At 49.5% G+C, this 23,897-nt stretch overlaps 1 protein-coding gene across 2 annotated transcripts in view; it reads left to right on the top strand.

The window, feature by feature from the left end:
* The window catches only part of LOC144166146 (cyclic AMP-responsive element-binding protein 3-like protein 2), a 63,949-nt gene that overhangs the window by 20,037 nt on the left and 20,015 nt on the right, over window positions 1-23,897 (top strand). For both annotated transcript variants that reach the window (XM_077695758.1, XM_077695752.1), the window contains exons 3-6: window positions 1,797-2,101; window positions 16,648-16,791; window positions 17,996-18,054; window positions 19,265-19,333. In XM_077695758.1, the coding sequence (XP_077551884.1) occupies window positions 1,797-2,101; window positions 16,648-16,791; window positions 17,996-18,054; window positions 19,265-19,333 (577 nt within the window). The remainder of the gene's footprint in view (window positions 1-1,796; window positions 2,102-16,647; window positions 16,792-17,995; window positions 18,055-19,264; window positions 19,334-23,897) is intronic.

Here is a 23,897-nt window from a genome sequence, read left to right as displayed (position 1 = left end):
CGGTTACTTCAAGAAACAAAAGTGGTCAAGTAGGTGAAGGTTCGTTGCAAAGGGATCTCAACTTCAACGCGGACGTAGAACGTACACCTACTGCTTTGTTTAGTGCAACAATAGGACACTTTGGTGTCATTTATGCATTATAGGGGCGGAGCCCCTTAGGGGCCCGGGCTGTTGGCGTCTCCTGTCGTGGTCGCAACCGTTCTAACGCAACCGCCCTTTCATGTAGTCACGCCACTAAACACCGGGAAACTCGTTTACGCCTCGCGCTAGACGCTTCGTGCTTCAAAGACACGAGACTTTTATAGCAAAGCTGAATACCTCAGCCCCCAATGGTTTAATCGCCGTTCGCAAAAACGCCAAGGCGCCACGATTACACTTTTACACTGCATGCTTCGCCCCTCACCAGGGTTCACGCTAGATCGCCCGAGATTTTTTTGGCCCTGTTTTACCACGCCCTAATTCTAATGGCTCATGTGTGTGCAAAAAAGTTCGCCGTGAATGGATGACAGGGGGGCAGTCACTCCGCGGGGCAGTCACTACATGATAGCGAAAAAACATTTTCAGTGCTCGTGGAGAGCGGATTTATTGCAGCCCCGTCGTAGGGTAGCGGGATTGTGCGTCCTGGCATTGGCCACTTCGTGAGGCAGACGAAAACGAGGTTTCGGACTGCCTTAGGCATACGGGACGACGAGGTAAGAGTTGATGAAGGCTAGGTCTAGAGTAGTGGCCGGAAGAATCACGCGAAGCCTTCCAGCAAAACGATTGATTATATAAAGCGCCGACGCAACGCAAACGATGAGGCGCACCCTATAGTGGAGGGCTCCGGAATAATTTTGACCACCTGGGGATCTTTAACGTGCGCCGAAATCTCGTACACACGGGCGTTTTTGCTTTTCACCTCCATCAGAAAAGCGGCCGCCGCGGCCGGGAATATAACCCGCGTCCTCGTGCTCAGCAGCACAGCGCCTTAGCCACTGAGCCACCGCGGCGGGTGCCTTCCAGCAAAACATAATATGCGCGAACTGGCTTTTCAGAGAAGTGAAAGCGACTGTAATGAGCTACCACCAGTCTATCACCAACCAGATCAACTGTCCACCAAAACATACGCAAAGCGCAGCTAGGGGGCAATGCAGCGGTCGATGCTGCTCAGGACGTGCACGCGCGCCACCTGTTGCCGACATTGGCGGGCAAGTTGACACCCTTCTTTGCCATTGTGACCTGCGTCCCGCAATGAAGGTGGATGCGCAGGTATCCCTTAGAGTGCATACGCTGGCCAATGGAATTATGACGGAACTAAACCACGACTTCGCGTTGCGTGGTCCCACGCCCTGTCCTTCCTTCCCAGCGTGGAGCACCAATTGATTGATTGTGGGGTTTAACGCGCCGACGCAACGCAGGCGATGAGGCGCGCCGTAGTGGAGGGCTCCGGATTAATTTTGACCACCTGGGGATCTTTATCGTGCGCCGAAATCTCGTACACACTGGCGTTTTTGCTTTTCGCCTCCATCAGAAAAGCGACCGCCGCGGCCGGGAATCGAACCCGCGACCTCGTGCTCAGCAGCGCAACGCCTTAGGTGGAGCACCAATTGCTCACGTGCGCACACTTCGCGCAGCGCGACATTGCCTCCGTATGGCAACCCTTCCCACGTTTAGTGTTGGGTGCGCCGGTGGCGCGGCAGCAGTGCTGCTTTTGATTTGTGGGCGGTAACGTGAAGAAGGTTTCGCGCGGCTGAGTGGCGGAGACCTTGCGCGCCGCTTGTGGCCTTTTGCAAGCGCTCGCGCTCTGTCCGTTGCAGATTACGTCTCCGTCGTTGCGCCGGCTTCAATCCACGGCACTGACTCGACAGAGGTGCTGTCCTTGTCAGAGAGAGGGGAAAACGTTCCTCGTACAACTCAAACAGCGGCGGCTGGCGATAGTTCGGTCGCCAATTCTACGACGCCTGTGCAGGGCGGCCCTCAGTCTCCGAGCGCATCGACATCGTCGCCCTCCATTAGTCTCCATTCTGAGCAGAGCTCACACGTGGCCGGAGCGGCGGTGGCACCCGCGGCGCCCGAACCACGTGCTTCAACCATCTGGAGCGCCCTCATCACCCCACAGGGGGTACCACTACTTGTTCTTTTGCGCATGTCTCTCACGCATTCCAAAGGGGCCTTCAGGAGCAGGGTCTGCTCGTGGTTTGCTCACTGGTTGGTTCAGCAGTGTATGATGCCTTACTTTCATATGTTTCCCACACGAAGGGCGCAGCTTTAGGACGAAGTTCCAGCTGAATGTTTTCCAGAGCTGGAACAAACAGGAGAAACTTATCGATTACGTTACCAGGTGGCGCCATGTCGACGTGCCCAGACGTGCGTGTTTGTATAAGGCACGAGAAAAACAGAGTGCGCTGATAAATTGCGATATTTCTGATGACCGCTGCCGGCGTTGTGGCCTAGAATAAACTCTTCCGCTACAGGCAATATTCAATCACACGTAGCGCTTAGTAGTTGCCTAACATGTTTCCTGTAAGCCCGTATGCACTAAATTCTCCAAGCTGTAGACATGCGAAATTCTACAGCGCTTTTATCGACGTTCTGCACAAAGTTGACGATCCATTTCAAAAACATTTTTTGCACCTGCGGGTGCGACAGCACAAGCGTTTGTACTTTCTTTTCTTGTGTCCCGTTAGTAGCGTAAAGTCATTCGCGAGGTAGCAACATGTGACCTCCTACGTCTAAGTGAGAAGCTACGTCACAGCTATCACCATCGCCGACATCCCGTGCAGCCTGCCGGGACGTGCGCAGAAAATTTGAAACCGCTCAGAGGTGGGCGTGGCTAGGCTGCCAGTCATCATCATCAGTACCGGCTGGCGCCATCTATGAACGAGCAGGAGGGGCTCACTTGCCGGAGCACGGCCGGGCATGATCAGCGGCGTGCGTGCGTTGCTACGGCCTTCGCAAGGGGCCTAGTTTCTGCCTGCGGCCGCTGCGAAGAGCTGGCGCTGCGAGCCAACTCTGCTGATGCGCGCGTTTCCCACTCCCCGGACAAGCTATGCGCCGCTGCTGCTATTGTTTTCTTTTTCTTTTTCCCTACAATCCTGGCAATGGGACTACGCACAAGAGGGAGAAAGGGGACGAGGTAGGAAGCAACCGGCGAAGACAATTCTCCATGCTCGTCAACGAATAATGACTTTCGATAATTATTTTTGTGTCAAACGCTGCGCACCAGCCACACGCGGCTTGGATGTATGTTTGAAATTTCTCTAAAGAAATTAATGAAATAATTGGAAAATAAGGCAGAGGACGGAATCATCCCTATTTATTACCACCTTTGGTTTTTCCTGTTGTCTTACTTTATTTTAATTGGCCAGATTGTGGGGAAAACCCCCAGGCGGAGTACGTTTCTGGGAAGGGAAATTCCGGCCGCCGCTCTACCCCGGCCGTGACCGGAGCGCCTTCTTTGGTTGGACACTACCTCTTGATTCCAAGTGGCGCCATCTATCGAGTCGTCGGTGAGGATCAGTTTTCTATTAACACCTTCTTAACTAATTGGTTACTTACCAGTTGAAGTGACCGATGACGTGGGCGCCCCGCTCAACTCAGCACGAGCAGAGGCTGTAAAAAGAAAATCGCTTTCCCCGGCCTGGACGGAATGTGGGTCTCTCGCGTTACGAGACCTACGGCTATTCGATTGCGCCACATGTAGACGCGCGTTGTCATTCATATGCAGATCGTTGGAGGTTATTCTGCGCAGCGCCATTGTCACGGACGCTGCCGTTGCTATGCCGCGCGGCATGCTGAAAAATTAGCTGCCAATTCGAAATGGGCGGGGCACCGCTGCAGACCCATGTCATGTTTACCACAGCGTCGTTTTCACGGACGCTGCCGGTGCTAGGTCGCGCTGCATGCCGGGCAATGAGCGGCTCATTTGAAACTTTCCTGCCCTTGTATTTTACGCAAACATGTTCAGCAAAGGAAAAAGGAATTGGTATTCTCGCGATATGCTCAAGAAGGAGGAAACGCCGGCGGTAAACGAAAGATCCTTTAGCAGAGCTAAAGTTAAGGAATGCGTGTAATGTCTACGTGTCGGAACAAATCTGAGGATTGAGTCACAGACAATACATTTCTTGCTCTCAAAATTGCTTTATTTCCCGCGAAATGATGCAATTTTGGCGATCGCCTCCGTAGACAGGGTAGGTGTCTTTTCTGTAGATATTCGAACTTCGGATACTTTGCTTGGGTGCGCCGTGTAAGGAATAACTCGGGCGAAACAGAAATGCAGCGTGTGAAGTCCTTCTTGGCGGTGTCCAAGCAATGAAACACATTCGCGCTTTGTTCTAGTTTCAGGTTAACGCCTTTTCGAGTTGGCGCCCCATCAGTGCATTCTTTAATTGCGAACAACCCATTGCACGGAGATCAATAAAGCCGAACGCTTCGTCCCTTGTTTTCGTGCAGTGTCACGAGACGCGAGCAGTTTCAGTACGTCGAGCGGCTGCTCAACGCAGTGAAGAATAAGAGCGCGAAACCGCAAAATGTAAGAACTCAGAGCGCGAGCGGCAGTGCTCGCTGACGATCATGTATTTTGACGATGCGGAGCCTCGGCGCTGTATTTTATTTCCTTCCCGATGGAACCGTAATCAGGAACAGGAAGGAGCTTGGAAATTTGGTGAGTAAGCTTTCCTTTTCTTCCTTTTTTGCCGTCCTCTATGTCTGGTAAACCTTTATTCAGTACCTCTTTGGTGAACGGCATTTCCTCCCTCTCCGTAAACGAAGCAGTTGTATACCTCCATCGCGCGAGATCCGTTTCCTCTATCCAGTTATCGGCAAATTTATCGAACCTAGGCCAATGTACTTCAATATGTTTACACCTTTTCGGACGCGCTTCGTGAATATATATCCGATCAACAGCGAACATGCACGTTCGACTTAATTAAATTCAATTTGGGTGAGCTCACTGGAATAAGAAGGGTCCAAAATTTTCGCATCATTCAGGTCAACCACGCGATAGGCAAATAACATTCTGCACAGGAAGAATTTCGTCCACTTTGTAATCCCGTCCGTAAAATGTTGCCGAATGCACCTTTTTGCAAATAAAGACGGATAAACTCCCCCACTAAAAACGCTGGCTTGCGCATCTAGCGTTATGCGGGCGAGTAAAGCAATTCGAAAAAAAGTTGCTGTTGACATCTACGTATAGCTGTTAGGTTGTACGACGCGACAGCGTTATTACGACGGCCAGAGAGCGTTTTTGCGCGGAGTTGTTTGCATTTACGATCTGTGTTTCAGGAGCGCTGAAGGTCAGCGAAGAGAGAAATGCTAGCAGCAATAGCTTTTAATCTTCCTGACCCCGGAGAGATAGTACACGCCATCGCCGCTTCCGTGGCTGAAGGTGTGAGCGTGAAAGGTTACAGCTCCCGTTTGTTTGTCAACTTGAGCGAGCAGGTGACAGTGTCAGTGGTTCAGTGCTTGTTATCTAATGTCTTTTTCCGACTGAACGTGTTTGTTTTTTTGCTCAGAGAGAGAGAGAGAGAGAGAGAGAGAGAGAGAGAGAGAGAGAGAGAGAGAGAGAGAGAGAGAGAGAGAGAGAGAGAGAGAGAGAGAGAGAGAGAGAGAGAGAGAGAGAGAGAGTGAGATATAGAGATGTAAACAGCGGGTAAACAGATGGTAGGGAGCTCAATGGTGAAAAATGAAGTTCAGGGCCCCAAATATAGCAGCTGCTTCCATTGACCTCTCAATCAGCTCATGATAATCTTTAGGTAATGAGCTGGTCAAAGCTGTCTAGTCTCGATAGAAATAGAGTATGTAATGCTTGAGTTGTTCTCCCCTGAGCATATCTTGCACATGGCTGGGCTGCGGGGAAGCGGGAGGATGTTTCTTCTAATTTAGCACACTTTTAAGTTAACGTCTGATGTTGCCACCGAACATCTTCGCCCACATATATTCGTAGATACTTGTGTAACGTTGGCTCATCCTCCACAAAGTTCGGGACTATTCGGCATTGAGACCCGTCGTGGCACGTGCAAGGAGGCGTTCTGCACGTTTTTTGGTATGTGCGTTCGGGTGCCTCTTGATCGGGTGCCTGTTGATCGGTGCGTGGTTCTCTTCCAGGCCCTTGTGTCCGCCTGTCCAGGTGACGTTGTTAACTTCATTGTTGAAGAGTACCGAATCGCTTATGTATTCTGCCTGCAGCCAACAGTCTAACAACCCTTTGAGAGTCTCTAATACCGTTACGTTTCTATTCGATACTACCACTAATCGGATTGCCAACAGCATGGCTCCAACGCCCCCTTCTTCGATCATGCATATAGGTGGGTCATGCAGTCACAATGATTGCCAGTGTAGTCAACTATATACAATTGCTGCCTCGTACGTTGTTGCATTCCGGATCAGTGTATATCGTATTCAGGTGATTTTGGAACTTTCCTCGAACGAATTAGATCCTCCCTGATCGCCTGTCATTGTGTAGGTTTGGATTCATAATTTTGGCAGGGAAGAGTTTGTTTGAGAAGGCGCTGGACCGGTGACACGTACATCATGGCGTCTAGTCGTTTCTTTGCCGGTGGGAGGGAGGGCAGGAGGGGTTCGGTACCTGTCTTGCCTACGATGGCCCATCTCGAGTTTCAAGGGGTGTGGAAGGGCGGGGTGGATTAGTTAGTGGCTTTGGAGCCAAAAGGGCGATCGCCCAAATGCACCCCCCCTCCTTCCCTGGATCGGCCATGTAACCTGTATTTTTTTCTGTACCATTTTCTAACATTTTGTTTATCATAAAGTGTTACTGTGCTATGCTCTGCATTTTTCACCTGCGTATATATATATATATATATATATATATATATATATAGAATATTTGATTTCTTAAATACATCACTGCGAAGAGAAAAAATGGTCCCGTGTCTTTTTGTGAAGAGGAGCAGGTGCGAACGCACTTCCCCACTGTTGTCACTTTCGAAGGCCATGTCGAGCGCCACCACGATGCCGAAGCCTTAAGCTGTTGCCCCTTCTACCAATTCGAAAACGACTTTCAAAACTATGCCGCGCGCTACGTGCTCGCTTTCGCCGAGAATGAGGAGGAGGTATTCGATGTCTCCCGACTGTTTGAGACGCATAGGGCTGCAATGGAAGCCACATTCGAGCGCTATGATCTACCGCTTCGTTTTTTTTAGCACTCTGCGCGTAGACCTAATAAAAATTCATGACGATGTCTAATTTGCCCTCTTTAATCGCTATCTGAATTCTTACGTCCGATCAGAGTGAACTCTGGGCGAAGCAAGATTTGCTTTGGCCAGAACGTGCGAAGAGCTATCCGCTCGGTTGGCAAAGTATCAGGGCAGTGTATCGGTGTTGGCACTGGCGGACATCCACGCCTGCGAGATTCACGTTTGCAGGCTGCGTCCTGCACGGGTCTGTTGTGCAGGTGTGGATCTGCCTCAAGCACTTCGCAAGAAGCGCTGCATATTAAACGTAGACGATAGACTACGTGGTGAAGAAAGGCCCAAGTGCTTCATGTTTTTGGTTCATTAGGTCCGCATTAAGTAAACCGATAGAAACGCCTACGGGCATTCAGCTACAGCGATTTTATTCCTCTTCACCTTGAACTCTTCATTTTTCGTCCCCTTTTCCCGCGGCGTGCAAAATTTTGAAAAAGACAATGACGTTTCTGCCAACGTACTCGGCTACGATCTGGACCACCGCTTTGTCTATCCCCTCGAAATTGTAAAGGGGAAAAACGAGAAGCCTGATGACCTTCCGCTACTCAACGATCACTTTGTCCCGATTAGTGACTTCTCAGCCCAGTTTTTAGAGAAGTGCTCGTTTCGAGAACTCTGGAAGCGCTAAATGCGCGGCTTCCGACGAGTAAGCGCGTACGAAAGCCACACCAGTTACTTCAGGGTCATTCCCCGCCAAACGTTCCAGGGCTGGCGATAAACCCTCACCAATTTTTGATGAAAAAAATGTTGGTTATTAACGGGCTCCAGAAAAACCCTGTATGTAATATTACGCTCGAATATTTTTTTTTTTACTCACGGCGACAACTCTTTAAAGGGGCCATACTGACAAATTACAAGTTTCTTTTATCCGAAAGATTTCATGTTTTATAGTGCGCCCAGTGCTTGTCCGGCAGCAAACCAAGCCATATTCACTGTGAAATTAAACAAAATAGGTTAAAAATTTGATTTTCCCGCCAAATCGTGTTTCCTGGGCGTCAGCAGTGATGTCATAAATGCGCGTTTTCAAACGAACTTCCACTGTCATTCGGCTCTGCAGCCATGCTTGCCGTCAGTCCTCCCAGATGGCGCTACCATACCCATCCATGGAGCGTTGTTCCCCGTTGCTTTGTTTTTGACCATTTTGCACCTGCATATTAAATGCAGAGCATTTGTATAACTCACGATGTCACCCGTGCGTCGGCGTCTGCAGCAGCCAGCCTACCCCTACAATATAAAAAGAAATAACAGTTACCGGCGCCTGGTTTCGATCCCACGACCCTGCGGGCGGAACGCAAGGTACATGGTGCTCTACCCACTGCGCCACAAAACCGACACAGAATGAAAGGCTACGAACGCGCCTTATATCCTTGACTCATTCAAACTACGTCAAGAAGCTGCTGATACAACGCATTCACTACCTGTGGGCGGAACGCGAGGTACATGGTGCTCTTCCCACTGCGCCACAAAACCGACACAGAATCAAAGGCTACGAACGCGCCTTATATCCTTGACTCATTCAAACTACGTCGTCAGCGGCGTGCGTTGGCGACTCAGCGGCGTGCTAGCGGCGTGATAGCTGCGTGGTGTACACGTGATAGCACCAACCCCCCCATAAACTAAACGTTAACGCAATAGACCCACCCCCTATGCGACCCATTTACTCGAGTCCCCCTCGCGGCGAGATGGGCCCATTTTTTTTTGTTACTGTAGAAGTAATAGTTTCCTGGAACATGGGGTACGCTGCACTAACACAGTCACGTAAGACAACGTCGCTTACGCCAATGTGTCAGACATCTCCAACGCAGCGGAGTGCTGTGCACCTAAAACAAGCATAGTGTGTCCCATACCACCAGCAGTGCGCATGAATACTTCTATCCTTACGTGTATTTTCGTAACATTCATTGTTTACCGCACCATTGTTACTGCTGTAAAATGAACATGCATTGCAATTACGCGAAAATAGCTTATTCTGTAAGCTTATATGCCGTGCCTAATTGGCGTTTGCTTTTGCCGGCCTCAGCCAGTCGCGCAGCTAGGCACATATGACATCATAGGTTCTGTTGCGGGAAATGAGCGAGTGGGTCGGATGGTCATCCCCTTTTTTCCTGATTATATGGCATATTTGAGTAAAGTTTACGTTAAACGTGGTGTCAGTATGGTTCTAACGAGGAACTCTTTCGAATTCACCAAACTTATGTTTTGTCTGCATGGCCTCTTTAAAGATACAGTGCTTGTGAAAACTGCTTGCAATTTGTAAATTTATGAAAAACATTAGGGACAAAATAGAAACATGAAACTGATTGTGGCACAGGTGTTTCCTGGTGTCTTCGGGCAGTTCAAATTGTCGTTATAAAGTATTTTATCCGTGTTTTTGCAGACGGAATGCTGCTAAAATGGGGTAATTACACAAATTTTTAAAAATATTTTCGCAACATTAAGCGAACAGAAAAAAATTCTGAAATTGGAGTACGTAATGTACTGTATTACAAAAACATTTCTAGAGTCGTCAAGTAAAGCTTTTTTCGGAATATAAATTCCAGAATCTGGAAAAAGAACACACTTTTGCCAGAGATTAAGACGCAAATTTCGCAATGTGGGATTAATAGTAAGAATACGTGGGACAATTCGCTGAGTGGAATGTACGTTGTACTCTAAATTCCAGAAAAGATCATAGTATAGTCAATTTAGAAATTTTGAACTTCGGTTCTGACGTGTTTGTTCTACGTTGCTTCCTATGGCTGCTTCACGGCCAGCTACACCGACATAGCTATTCATTATGGGCACGCAACGAGCTATGAGGATCTAAGAGGAGTCCTGCCATTTACCAAGTACCCGCCACGGTAGCTCAGTGGCTAAGGCGTTCTGCTGCTGAGCCCGAGGGCGCTGGTTCCCTCCCGACCGGGGTGGCTGCTTTTCTGATGGAGGTAAAGAACCAATACACGTGTGTGTCGATATTTCGGTGCAAATTAAGGATCCCATGTCGCCAAAATTAATCCGACGCCCTCCGCTACGGCGCGCCTAATACCCAGGCGTAGAATCGGTGCAATAGATCGCACAGACGTCTACCCAGTTCTGGTGAAGCATTACGACACTCAAAGCGGCGCTTAGTCTGCGCGTTGTTTTGAGCGTCGTTTTTGGCCCTGGCCAGCTGCTGTACTTGATACGCGCTGTGCGTTCTCTACAGTTCCTCGGCCACTCGCAGGACTTTCCATATATCCGTGGAATATATAGATTTTCACGCCATTACCGCGTCGTTTGAAAGTCACCGGAGTCCTTTTAGGACATTCGGCGCCTGCGGAAATGGCGGCAGTGTTATTTTTAAATATTGTAATGCTATAGCAGCCCGTAGTAAAGGACTGTAGGGATTAACATGCCGAACTGCGCCCGGGCTTTGAGGCGTGCCGTAGTGGAGGGCTCTGGATAGGGCTCCGTCAAGCTGCTTATGCAGCTTTTACCCAAGAAACCACTGTTTTATCTGGAAATAAAATCTTAATTGAAAAGAAATTTGTTACCTGTGAACCATTAACGTGCAGCGAAATATTGAAGCACACGTGTTGTCGCTTTTCGTCTCTGTCAGAAAAGCTGCCACCGCGTCCGATATCGAACCGCGTCCTCGAGCTTAGCGTAACAATGCCTTAGCCTCTGAGCCACATTGGCGGGTACTTGGTGAAGGGCTGGACTACTCTTATAGTATGACAGCTCGCTGTGAGCTCATAAGTGAAGCCGTCATGGCAAGCAGCGTACAACACATGGGTGAGAGCCAAACTCCAAAATATTGCCCCGAACCATGCATTCTGTTGTATACTTCTGTTCTGTCTTTACCACCCGGCGCCGCCCGGCTATGCTATAAGTGTTTCAAGCAAAGTCCGTGTATCCTCTCCTTTCTTTTGAATGCAGCACGCTCTATCTCACTTTGATAAGGAGAGTGTTTGTGCCTGACGTCACTTGCCTAGAATAATCATCTTTGATCTCCAGTGTTATCGTTGTAATTCGACGTTTCGAGAAACAGTCGCGCTTAAGGAAATACTCCCAGGGCAGCCGCCGCGGTATTCGATTTACCGACACTCGCCTGCGCACGTCTCTTTGTTGACTGCGGCTTCGCCGCCTGTGTATTCTTTGAGTTCTTAGGGGAGGACAAGTTCGCTCTAATAAACATGCATTTCCGTCAAGACAACTGCGCGCCTTTGGTTACGTGACATCTGTGATGGTTCTGGGTAAGCACCCTTTATGCTCCCTACGCCATCTCGAAGCCGAAAAGCCAGCCAAAACCAAGCCGCCGACTGCAAGGTTTACCGGTACATGTGGTCTCATACCAGAAAAAAAAAACAAACACGAGTAAGACCGCTGCAACCGACAACATGGGGCAACAAGCCACTCCCCCATCGTCCTGAAACAGTCCCGGGAACACTATTGTTCCCCAGATCTCCCGGTGAGGACCCTGAGGACTGGGTGGTCGAGCGCGTCAGGATCTTTAACAGGTGGGATGACGAAGAAATGTTTCGGCATGTGTTCTTGTATTCAGAAGATGCAGCTCGAACTTTGTTCGAGAACCACGAAAGCTCCTTGACGAACTGGACTCTCTTCAAAAACGACCACTTTAAAACATTCGCCACTGACGTGCGAAAGGAAGGATCCGCAGTTTTGCTGGAAACGCGCAACGCAACACCCCAACGAAGGGGTCGTGCTCTTTCTTGAGGAGATGAAGATATTGTTTCGCCGTGCGAACCAGTAAAAAACTGAAGAAAAGAAACTAAGGTTTCTGATGCGACAAGTAAAGCAATAGCTCTTTGCTTCCCTTGTTTGTAACCCTCCTAAGACAGTGGCCGAAGTCGCATATGAGGCTGCCACGATGGATAAGACGCCTGAAGGCAGTAAGACCTGAAGGCAGTAATAAATGCGCTGGTTTCGGAGCCGAGTGGAGGGAGGGCTACTACCTCCGACACACTACGCGAGGCCATGCGTGCAGTGGTCAGGAAGCTGCAAAAGCTTTTCCTACGACACCACAACCTGAAGTCGCTTCCCTGACTGGCGTCATCCGAGAAGAGGTTCAACGGGCACTGGACACTTCTACGCGATCAGAACCACCCCACGTACCCACGCTAGGACCTACTCAGCGGCTGTTCGTCGAACCCGCCCACCTCTAAGTCGTCGTACAGGGGCCCCGCCGTACCGCCGTCCACTGTCGTCTGCCCGACCTCCTATGGTACAACCAGGCTCCAAGGAAAACGGAAAAATGGCGAACCCCCGAAAATATTCCGCTCTGCTACCACTGCGGAGACTGGCAAGAAATAATGTACCAACTAGCCCAGAAGCAAGCTTTCATTCACTGCGGAGAGGCCAACCACATGCCCCTACAAGAGACTCGGTTTGCGGGGGTTTTCCGTCGACGCACCATGCCGCCTACCCGGCCAGCGCCCTACTGAGATCAAAGAATACCTGTTCAACACGAACCGTGGTCCAGCGCCTTTCAACCGTTCGCCTTCGCCCTACCCATACCGATCACCAAGCCGTCGAAGCAATGCACACTTTACGCGTGGGAGATCACCCAGCCCACGTAGGGGAAACTCAAGGCAGCAACTTCTGGAGGTGAAGTTGCTCTACGGCGAAAAACCGGAAACCCTCTAACGACGCATAGAAGCACCGAAGACCGTGCTTTACGACATGCTGTCACCCCGACGACCCGATCCAACCCTGACGTGACTCCCGAACACGACAGCCACAAGACGCGACGCGTACCCGACAAAACCGCGCCTACCGCTCAGAAGATGATAACGACGACGCACAGTGCGCAACCGTCAACACGCACAAGCTGAGATACGACGCCCCGACGCAACCGGAACTCGAGGAAGGCGGCGTCCGACGTCCAGTTGGCCGTCGACGGCTTTGATTTAGTCGCCCTCAGAGACACGGGAGCCGATTACTCAGTAATGAGGGGATCATACGCGTCTAAGCAGAAGACAGTTACGACCAGATGGGCCGGTCCGCGCAAACGCACAGCAGGAGGCCATCTCGTAACGCCATGTGGAACATGCACATCGCGCGTCACCATACACGGCACCCCGTACCCTGCTACGTTCATCATTGTACCTATCTTCCCCCGTAACGTAATTTTCGGAATGAACTTTTTGACGGACAAAGGTGGTATAATTGATCTGCAGGCCAAGATTACAGCTTTTTCCTCCGATCATTCCATGACCCCCGAACCAAATCCCGAACACCGTGCTGCTGTAAGGAAAGCCGATTTTCACTTCACCCTGACAACCCGCGCAATGCTTGATGATCCCCGTCTATTGTGAATATGTTGCTCCTGACGTCGACGCTATCGTAGAGAGCGACCAAAGTTTGCTTCTCGACCGCGGTGTCTCTGTAGCAAGAGGCATTGCACTCTTTAAGCAACGCAAATACCATGTTTTGCTGACTAATTTCACCGAGGAGTACTTGCATCTCAGCAAGGGCGCTGCAGTTGTGTTGCTCGAAGAAACGCAAGAAGCAAGTGACGTGATCGCGTTCGCCAACTTTGAACGCGCACCCGAAGATGCCTTCAAGCTTCCGCATCCCTTCGACGTGAACCCGGCGCTACCTCATAAAAATGGAAGGAATTATTGGCTTTGCTCCATCGCTAGAGCGTGCGTTTTTTGTCAAAATCAAAATTACGTCAGACACCTCTAGCGAAGCACCGAATAATAACCTAATATGGAGCTCGACCTACCTGATAGTCACCGTACCGCGTGTCTTCACACGAGCGGGAAGCCATCCAAACACAAGTGGAAGACATGCCCACCGACGACATTATACAGCCATCCAAAAGCCCCTCCACTGCGCCGGTCGTACTGGGGAAGAAAAAAGACGGCACATTAAGGTTCTGCGTTGACTGCCGGCAACTGAACAAAATCACCAAAAAGGACGTGTGCCCCCTGCCACAAATCGATGACGCCCTCAGCCACCTCTTCCACGCGAAATACTTCTCTTCAATGGATCTGAAGAAGACAAGCTACTGGGAAATAGAAGTGGAGGAGAGAGACCGAGAGAAGACGGCATTCGTAAACCAGTACGGCCCATACCAGTTCAAGGTGATGCCGGTTGGGCTGTGCACGGCGCCAGCAACGTTTCTAAGAGTCATGGACACTGTACTAGCTGGCCTGAATCCGCTCACCTGCTTATTATACTTCGATGACGTTGTGGCATTCGCGCGGGCTTTCGACGAACATCTTGCAAGGTTTGAATCTGTACTCGGGGCCATTCGTACGTCGGGGTTAACGCTGAAGGCTGAAAAGTACAGCTTCGCGTACGAGGAACTCAAGTTTTCGTGCCACGTCGTCAACGCTTCCGGAGTCTTGCCTGGCCCGGCAATACTTCATAGCGAACTTCCCAAGACCGAAATAGAAGGAGGGCGTGCGAAGATTCCTCGGACTGCGCGCGTACTACCGCCGCTTCGTCGCAAACTTCGCATGCATTGCAGAGCCACTCAACCGCTTGATGAAAGATATCACCGCTTTCAGCTGGGAAAACGCAGAGGAAGCATTTTGCAAAGCCCGCCTGTGCTCCCTCATTTCAACGAAAGCCTCGAAACAGAAATGCATGCGGACGCCAGCGATATGGCCTTGGGTGCCATCCTCGTCCAAAGGCAATGAGTTTGCGAAAAAGTAATCGCATATTCCAGCCGTGGCCTGTCGAAGGAAGAGAAAAACTACTCAGCATGTGAAAACGCAGCGTCAGCTTTTTCAACGTGTTTCCCGGAAAGACAGACCTTAAGGATTAGGAAACAAAATGACAAAAAAATCCACCATTACTGCGCTATTTCCGGTAATGTCCTTCAACAATGAAAGGAGGCAATTTATATTCTACGAGATATGATCGCGTTTAGTGCACTCAGCTCAACTCTGCTACCCCCTCTATTACTTTTTACGTGTTCTGTTAGAGGGAATAGCGAGGATATCGTTTCGTTTTTTTTTCTTTTGCTACAATGTATTAATATAAAATACAAGGGCGGGCAACTTTCTAATTAGCCGTCATTTCCCAACACGCAGCGCGACCTACCGACGGCAGCGGTAGTGGCAACAGCGCTACTGTAAACAGTGACATGGGTCTGCAACACTCCCGCTCTAAATCTCAGCCACCTTCGAATAAGCCGCTCATCTGCAGCGCGACATAACAACGGCAGCGTCCGTGACAACGACGCTGCGGTAAACATGACGTGGGTCTGCAGCGGTGTCCCGCCCATTTAATTCGCCGCACATTTCCCAGCATGCAGCATGGCCTAGCCATGGCAGCGTCAATAACTAAAGAAGTATGCATATGAATAACCTCGTGCGTGTGTGGCGCAATCGGGTAGATGTCGGTGTCTTAATGCGACAAACCCAGATTCGGTTGTAGGATTGCGCTGGTTATAACACAAGCGGACTAAAAAAGGACACATAAGGACTGCGCCGTCTTTACGTCAAATGGATGTGTTCTTTTTTAGTACGTCATGTGTTTTAACCAGCGCAATCCCACAAATGATGGATGTCCAACCTACTAGCCAGCCACCAAGCGTTACTTAAATCAAATTCGGTCTCGCCCTGGCGGAGCGATTTTCTTTTCACAGCCTCTGCTCGTGCTGAGCTGATCAGCACGCCTGCGTCATCGGTCACGTTAACGGGTAAGTAATCAAATATTTAAGACGATATTAACCGAAAACTGCACCTCGCCGACCACTCCATAGATGACGCCGTTCCGGTTTCAAAAGGTACGTTCTACGCCAAAAGGGTGCTCCGGTATGCGAGCTTCTCCCGCTCTTCATAGAGGCGCAACTCAGCATCGATGATGACGATTGGCAGCAGGGCCATGCCCACCTATGAGCGGTTGCTAATTTTCCGCGCACTTTCCGACACGCAGCGCAGGAGGTCGATTGTGATGATAACTGCTGTGACGTACCGGAAGCAGCGTCCCGGCGTCACGTGGTAAACAGGGACTGGAATGCTCAACGGCGTAGCACTCACCACTACTCCCGAACGTCGCATTGTTTCCATTTCATCTTTTCGAGCGTTTAACAACCACCCAACTTTCATAGTTTTTCAGAATGTACCAGCCCGATGTTTCTGATCAATGTTAGACGGCAGTTACTGGTGTCTCTGCTCTGTTAAATCACAGCTGAGGTTGTACTACACATCATTTCGAATGAGTTGTGGGTTATCATAAAATTCAAATACACACATTACCACACGTTTCCACCACATTTCCTTGCGAGGAAAAATAATGGGGCGATTTTGACTTCCATCGTTTCTTGCAAAATTAAGGATTGGGCTTCGTGAGCTCTCAGTCGTTGTGAGAATATGTTGGTCAGGGTTTGCACAGTATCCACAGGAAATGATAGCCAAATATGACAGTAGTGTGCACGCAGCATAACCGTTGAAGCGAGCGTTGGCTTCCACTCATGTCAGTTCTCTCGCGGCTCTGTTGAAGAGAAGCTCGCTCGCCGATGCAGACAATCGCCTGTGGCGTGCTGGTGCTGAGTGACGAGGAGAAGCGGATCCTCAAAGCGGACGGTCACGCCATTCCTCACAGACTACCGCTGTCCAGGGAAGAGGAACGCGCCCTCAAGAACGCCAGAAAGAAAATCCGAAACAGGGTAACAAATTCAGGAACGCCCCATTCTTCGCTGACGTGAATTTGTTTTCTTACAGTAGATGTCGTTAAGGCCACTGGGCCTTAGACGCCGTGCCTTCTCGCTCAAACGTACCAAGAAGGTGATTCATTTGTTTTGACGGCGTACATGGGTCAACCTCTTTGCCTTTCCAATCATTCTGACGGGTCTACAGCAAAGGAAATCCGAAATCAATACGTAATCAATACCAATCAATACGTAACCTAATGACGGCTGTACAGACTCCTGTCAACCTCAATAAACGGTTGGTCCCGGGACCCCTCATTCCATTTGGCCATAGCGGCAGACTGGAGTTCAACAGAAAACACTAGCGCAGTGCGAGTGACAGGATCTAGTTTGATCAATTATTGAGGCGGTCTAGCTTAGGGGGGCTAAAAAAACTGCGCACCCCTCCGCCTAACGAGGACGATGGCTGAACGGGAAGCTTTCTCTTGAGGGATCCCTTGGTTGTAGTCTCAGTTTGGACTTTAACTCGTTGAACTTTGACTTTGACTCACACCAAGTTTGGACTTTTGATCGCAGCGGCTTTGACTTATTCCACCGCTATTTTATTGCGCAAGAAGAAGAAAGCTTCGCGCTCAGCCATGGTCGTCGTTAGACGGAAGGGTGCGTGATTTTTCAGTCTAATTTTGCGCTTCCACGCAGCCCTGAACAAATTCGAACTGCTTCGGCTGTGTCGGCATGACACAATTGGATAAACGTCGGCTTCATAACGCAAGGGATCCAGGTTCGATTCCTACCACAGGAAGCGTTTTTCCCTTTCACTTCAGCCACGATGGTCATCATCGCCGGAGAAAGTTTGCTTTTCCGCAGTGCATTTTCGACGTGACATCCGCCATGAGTGAGACATAGAGAGCTTCGCTTTGATACACATAAAGGTCGTAACGTTTTTAAGGTGCGCTGAAGACGTCAAATTGTTATGTGCTCATGCTCTCTAAGCGGTCTCACAAACATGTCTGTACCGGTAGCTCATAAATTGTCTTCCATTTTAGCTAACAGCTATAGAAATTGAAAAGGCCGAGAATTCCCTGTTTTTGTTTGCGGCATCTTAACTCCACTGACTGATGGCGGCCGTATTGCAAGACACTCTTGCCCAGTGGCCGATTGCATCTCTTCAGAACTCTCTTCAGCACCTGATGGGCACGTTTTTCTCCTCCTATTACTGCAGATCTCAGCGCAGGAGAGCCGCAAGCGGAAACAAGAGTACTTGCACTCCTTGGAAAGAAAGTACGCCCATATTCCCACTGCTTTCGCCTATTTTTTTTTTTTTTCAGTTGACGGGAAGGGCGGCCGCTTTCTCGTATATGGGCCTGTGGTATTGTCTCTCTTTTTTTTTCTTTTTGCCTCAGTGTGTATTGTTTTGTAATGTCCCTGGCGTATGTATTGATGTTCGCCGGGGCATGGTCGGGGCCTGGTCTCTAGCTCCAGGAGAGGACGCCCGCACCGCGGCGGTTTAAAAGCGCTCGAGGGGGTCTGTCACCCCCCGGACGTGTTCAACCTAGGCTTAACTAAAGCCCCTACGTCACGTTCACTGCCGCTTTGTTAAGTAGAGCCATTCTTTGAAGTGCACCGCCGCCTAGTTCCGCTTCCGCCGTATTCAGGAAACCTGTTACTTTGGTCTCCGGCGTTCGGCGAGAACAGCCACGGGCGGTAAATACGTGCAGGCTTATACGCGCTGTCCAAACGCTATTTAGCTGTCCCGGCCGTCTTTGTGCGCTGCGAAATAACCATGCGTGTATCGCGCACCGTGCATCGTCAAAAATATCCATTAGACAAGTGTAGTTGAGCGCATGCAGCGACTCTGGGTACGCAAGGATCTTGCGGGGGCGCGGGTTCGTTCGCATGCGCGGAACGCAAGCGGGAGCCTTGCGGTCTGCCTGCGCCCGCGCGTCTAGGGTTCTTGCGTTGCGGGTTTTGCGGGCTTTGCGTGTCGAGCGTGAGGCCCTCCCCACCTCTCTCCGGTCTCTCTCCCCGCGAAACGACAGTGGTGACTGCCTTCAAACTATCATCATCAGCCTGTCTACGCCGACTGCAGGTCAAAGGCCTCTCCCACAGATCTCCAATTATCCCGATCCTGTGCGAACTGCGCCCGATTTATCCCTGCAAACTTCTTGAGCTCATCTGCCCACCTAACGTTCTGCCACCCCCTGCCATGCTTGTCTTCTCTAGGCATCCACTCTGTTACCCTTAATGACCAACGATTATCTTGCCTTCCTTCGCATACAAGCCCTGTCCACACCTATTTCTTCTTCATAACTTCCCCAAACTATTCCCCAACTTCATAACTTCCCCAAACTTCATAACTTCCCCAAACATCCCCAAACTAATTTACGGCTTCTACTGGCTATGGCTAGGCCTGGCGCTGGCCGGCAACGGCATGTATCGTTCGCCCATGTGGAGTTTGGTTTGCCGCAGCTTGCTTTGTCTCTGATCGCAGGGTGACTGCTCTGACAACCGAGAACGAAGCGTATAAGAAAAAAGTGGCTGCACTGGAGAATAGCTGCAGGTGAGTGTTGTGCCAGAAGCGCGAAAACATTATAGGTATTTTCTACTTGCCCTAAAACGTCCACTATACAAAATACATGATTAAGCTTAGCGCGAAAAAAAAAACGGCAAGAAAAAGCTAGAAATAGACAGGACAAAATAAATTTTATGCCGTCATTGTTTTGTGGCCGCAGTTGTGGCTGACGTCAAAATTTATTAATGTCTGTGTATCGTTTTCGAATCGTTACCTGCCGGTGTATCGTTACTGTGTATCGTTACTGTGTATCGTTATTGTGTATCGTTACTGTGTATCGCTACTGTGTATCGTTACCGAGATAATTGGAGAATAATGGGAGAGGCCTTTGTCCTGCAGTGGGCGTAGATAGGCTGGTGATGATGATGATGATCGTTTTCGAAGCGTCTGGCCGGCTTCGCCATGCGGCTGTCCCACTCTCATCGCGTACCTGTCAAGCCAAGATTTTCCAAGCCAAGCCAAGTACCTGTCAAGCCAAGATTTTCGTAGACCAGTAACTTGTCAGGTCAATGAAAAGCATCAGCATCGACAGCCGGTATAGGTCCACAGAAGGACAAAGGCCACTCCCATTGAGCTCCAATCGCTCCTGTCCAGCGCTGCCCGAGTCCATTCCCGGCCTCCGAATTTTCTTATTTCGTCTTTTCTTGGAATTAATCTCGTTCCTTTTTTTATTCCCATCTCTCGGTATCCGTTCGGTTACCCTCGTGGTCCTCCTGCTGTCCTTTCGTCTCACTACGTGGCCAGCCCAAGTCGATTAATTTTTCTTAATTTGAACTACGGTATCTTTACTCGAGTTTCCTCCCTGATCTAAATGCTCGTTTCCTGTCCCAAAGGGTTACTCCTATCATCATGCGCTCCATGGCCCACTGGGCCGACCATAGATTTCTTTCCAGTTGTTTCATAAGGCGCCAAGTTTCCGCTCCGTAGGTCGTCACCGGCAGCACGCATTTGATGTATACTACTTTTTTTAGAAACAGAGGCAGTTTACTCTCCAATATTTGCCAGTGCTTGCCGATGGCAGAGCAGCCCATTGGAATTCCGCGCCGGATCTCTTTCTCGTGGTCTGGATGAGCACTGATCATCTGGTCGGGATAGTTATATTATTCTACTTGTTCTAGCGTTCCGTCGCCTATGCTGAAGAAGGCGCATTTAGCATGCTTATTTACATTACTTTGTATGTATTCATATTTATTTTAGCCCCACGTCAAAGCTTTCTTATCGTAGTTCTTCAATCATTTTTTGCTGCTGTTACGCAGGGTCACCGAGCAAGGCTACGTCGTCTGCAAACCTCAAATGGTTCTGGTATTCTCCATTTATCCATAACCCCATGTTTTGCTACTCAAGCTCTCTGAATACCCCCTCCAGACGTGCTGTGAACAATTTGGTGAGATGTCATGTCCCTGGCATACTCCCTTTCGGATGGATCGGAAACGTTTCGCGTTGGTAGTGAAGGATTATCTTCCAGTGCATCCCTTATGTATGTCGTTTAGGAGGTTTATGCAGGTCTCCTCTATTCCTTTGTCTCTTACCGCTCTCAACATTGTTGTGGTGTCAGTTGAATCAAACGCTTTTTCATAGTCTATAAACACCACGTAAAGATATTTATTGTCCCCACAGATTTTTTTATTACTTGGCTGACCGCATGAATGTGATCCATTGTTGAGTATCCTTTCCTAAACCAAGCCTTCTCTCTGCGTTGTTTGAAATCTAGGCTATCACTTGTGCGGTTAACTAGTACTGTGGTATGCAGCGTGTATATAACTGAGAGTTTTCTGATGGGTCTGTAATTCTTAATGTCTTGGTATCTCCCTTGTTGTGGATGAGAATTATGTGTTCGTTTTTTCAGGCTATGGACACTTTTAGAGTCCTTATGCATTGTGAAAATATTTCAGCAAGCTTTCCCAGCACAATACCTCCTTCCTCCTTTAAAAGTTGCACGGCTACGCCGTCGTCACCTGCAGCGTTTCCTCTTTTCATGCCCTTGAGGGTCTTTCCTACTTGCTCTTTAGTTGCTAGTGGGACGCCGTAAGGCAAGCTTGTACGCTTAGTAGTTTCCCCTGGGACAACGTCGATGGCATACAGCCTGGTGTAGAATCGTTCGGATATTTTGATTATCTTCGCCATGTGCGCCCCTGCTCGTCTCTGAGCGTGTCCACCGATAGCCAGCCTCATGTCCGTTGCTTTTAAGCTCCCTCCCATTTACAGCGTTTCCTCGATCACTGCCATATACGCACCAATGTCGTTCATTTTACTTCTGTTAATCAGTTGCGACAGCTCTTCAAATTCGATTTGATCCGCCGTACCCGGCGTTTTCATGTTCTCACGTTTCGCAATGCGTTCCGTCGTTTCTGACTTAGTTTCCCAGTTTGTTTCCTACACACTGTTTCTCCTGTCTGCAATTGCCGTTGCTGGGTTGTCGTTTAGCCTGCCCACACTATCCTCGTTCTTGCCGTTGAAAAGCGGAAATTCATCAGCAACGTCGTCAAGAGCCAGTTCAGGTCCACGGCAGGGCGAAGGCCTCTCCCGTTGTCCTTCACCCATTCCTATGCTGCGCTTTCGGAATGCATTCTTTGCCTCTGAATTTTCTTATTTCGTCCTTATAATGCCTTCCCATTCCTCTGGACACGTCGCTGTCTGAGCATTCTGTTACCGTGGTGGCCCAGCGGTTGTCAGCTCGCATCACGGTAAAAATTGCGCGGTGAAGGGCTGCCCTAAATGATGCCCTGATGATGGTGTTCACTTGATCTTCCGCAGTGCGGGTAAGTTAATGGTACGGTACGCTCAGTGAAACCAGGGTCATTATAGGTAGCTTTATCAGTCTTATCGTTTCTTCTCTCATTCCTGCTCTTCTCTTGGTTAGGCGTTTCATAATGCGGACAAGTGATTAAAGATTTTCGGGTTTTTTTGGCGATTGTGAAGCCGGCTCTGCCGCTAGACTCTAGGACCACGCCGAGCATTCTTACGTGACTGCTCTCTAGGAGGATATCCGTAACTTTTTTTAAAGGTGACTTTCGATATGCCACGTTGCGCGTTCCGCCGTTCGCCAAACACAGCTTGCGGCGGAAACAGAACCGCGGGAATCTCGAGAAATAGTTCGAAAATGCATGTAATTAGACGCCATATTTTGGGTTTTATTTTGGTTGATTGATTGATTGATTGATTGATTGTAGGGTTTGACGCGTCGGCGCAACGCAGGCGATGAGGTGCGCCGTAGTGGAGGGCTCCGGATTAATTTTTCCCCCTGGGGATATTTAACGTGCGCTGAAATCTCGTACACACGGGCGGTTTTACTTTTCGACTCCATCAGAAAAGCGGCCGCCGCGGCGGGGGATCGAACCCGCGACCTCATGCTCAGCAACGCAGCGCCTTAGCCACTGAGCAACCGCTGCGGGTCGGTTTTATTTTATTGCGTATCTGGTTGTAATGTATGCCTTCCTTAATTTTTGAGACTGGCGTTAATCTTTCGGACCCTGTTTTAGTGTGGTGACCCAATGCTGGTGCGTGCATCAGTAAGGGTGGGAAAACGCCGTGGCGGCTCAGTGGGTGAGGCATTTCGCTACCGAGCCCAAGGACGCGGAATTGGTCCCCGGCCCCGGCAAGGAAGCAGAAAATAAAAGCGCTAGTGTGTCGAGATTTCAGCGTAAATGTACCCAGTTTGTCTACATTAACTCCGACCCGTCCCCCATTGCGGGCCTCGTAGCTCAGGTGTGGCCTCGGCGCGTGAATTACCGAAAATTTAAATCTTCTATCTTCCGGTGTAGAGGTGCTTTAGCGTGATGGCGTCAGTTCTGGGCACGGCTGGCGACCGCATATGCCGAGCATGGTATCACCGACAGGGCGTAGAACGAACTTCACTGAGCAGGCGCGGAATCTGCTGAAAATGCGTGTGTTTCGTGTCCGCCGTAGTATTGTTGTCCTCCTTTCCACACTTCAGTTGCCGCTGCACCATACTCCAGATTCATGCAAGCCTTCGCATCCGGCTCGCTCAGTCGTAGCTTCCAGGTTGCAGCGATGGCGTGTTTCCGCGGACGCTTCATGAGAACGACTGAGGCCAGGAGACACGGGGATGTCGAAAAATGAGCCTACTAACGCTGTCGCGTTAAAAGAGACCGCTTATTATAAGAGAGCATATGGCAACCATAGTCCGTCCGAGTTGGTAGAGTGTTCCATCGGTCATTTACACGTTAGTGAAGCGCGTTTTCTTCAGCTTTAAGCTGAGACAACTGTGGCAGAAAGGCATCATTGAGTTTTACACCGTTCTGATATGGTTTTTGAACGGTCATGTAGTAAAATTTGTGTACAGGCTGCAACTTTATATACCTGAATATCGGCTGTGTTGGCGTCATAGTAAACATTTGCTATCATTCGCACTGCTTTCTTTTTAATCATGTGTAACTCGGTTATGCTTGTTTTTGTCGTTCCCCGGACGAGGTAACAGTAGCTAAGTTTCGTCAAGAAAAGAGATTTCTAAATTACATTTTTTGCCTGTTTCGTGAGAGAAACAATCGCAGTCTACATAAAATACCGACCGTATTGGCAAGCTTATTTGGAA

Source organism: Haemaphysalis longicornis, unplaced genomic scaffold, assembly GCF_048455015.1.
Source record: "Haemaphysalis longicornis isolate Haplotype H1 unplaced genomic scaffold, Haemaphysalis longicornis Haplotype H1 scaffold_1, whole genome shotgun sequence".
Taxonomy (NCBI): domain Eukaryota; kingdom Metazoa; phylum Arthropoda; class Arachnida; order Ixodida; family Ixodidae; genus Haemaphysalis; species Haemaphysalis longicornis.
Note: the sequence above shows the minus strand (reverse complement) of the source record. Positions and strands in the feature narration are given on the sequence as shown.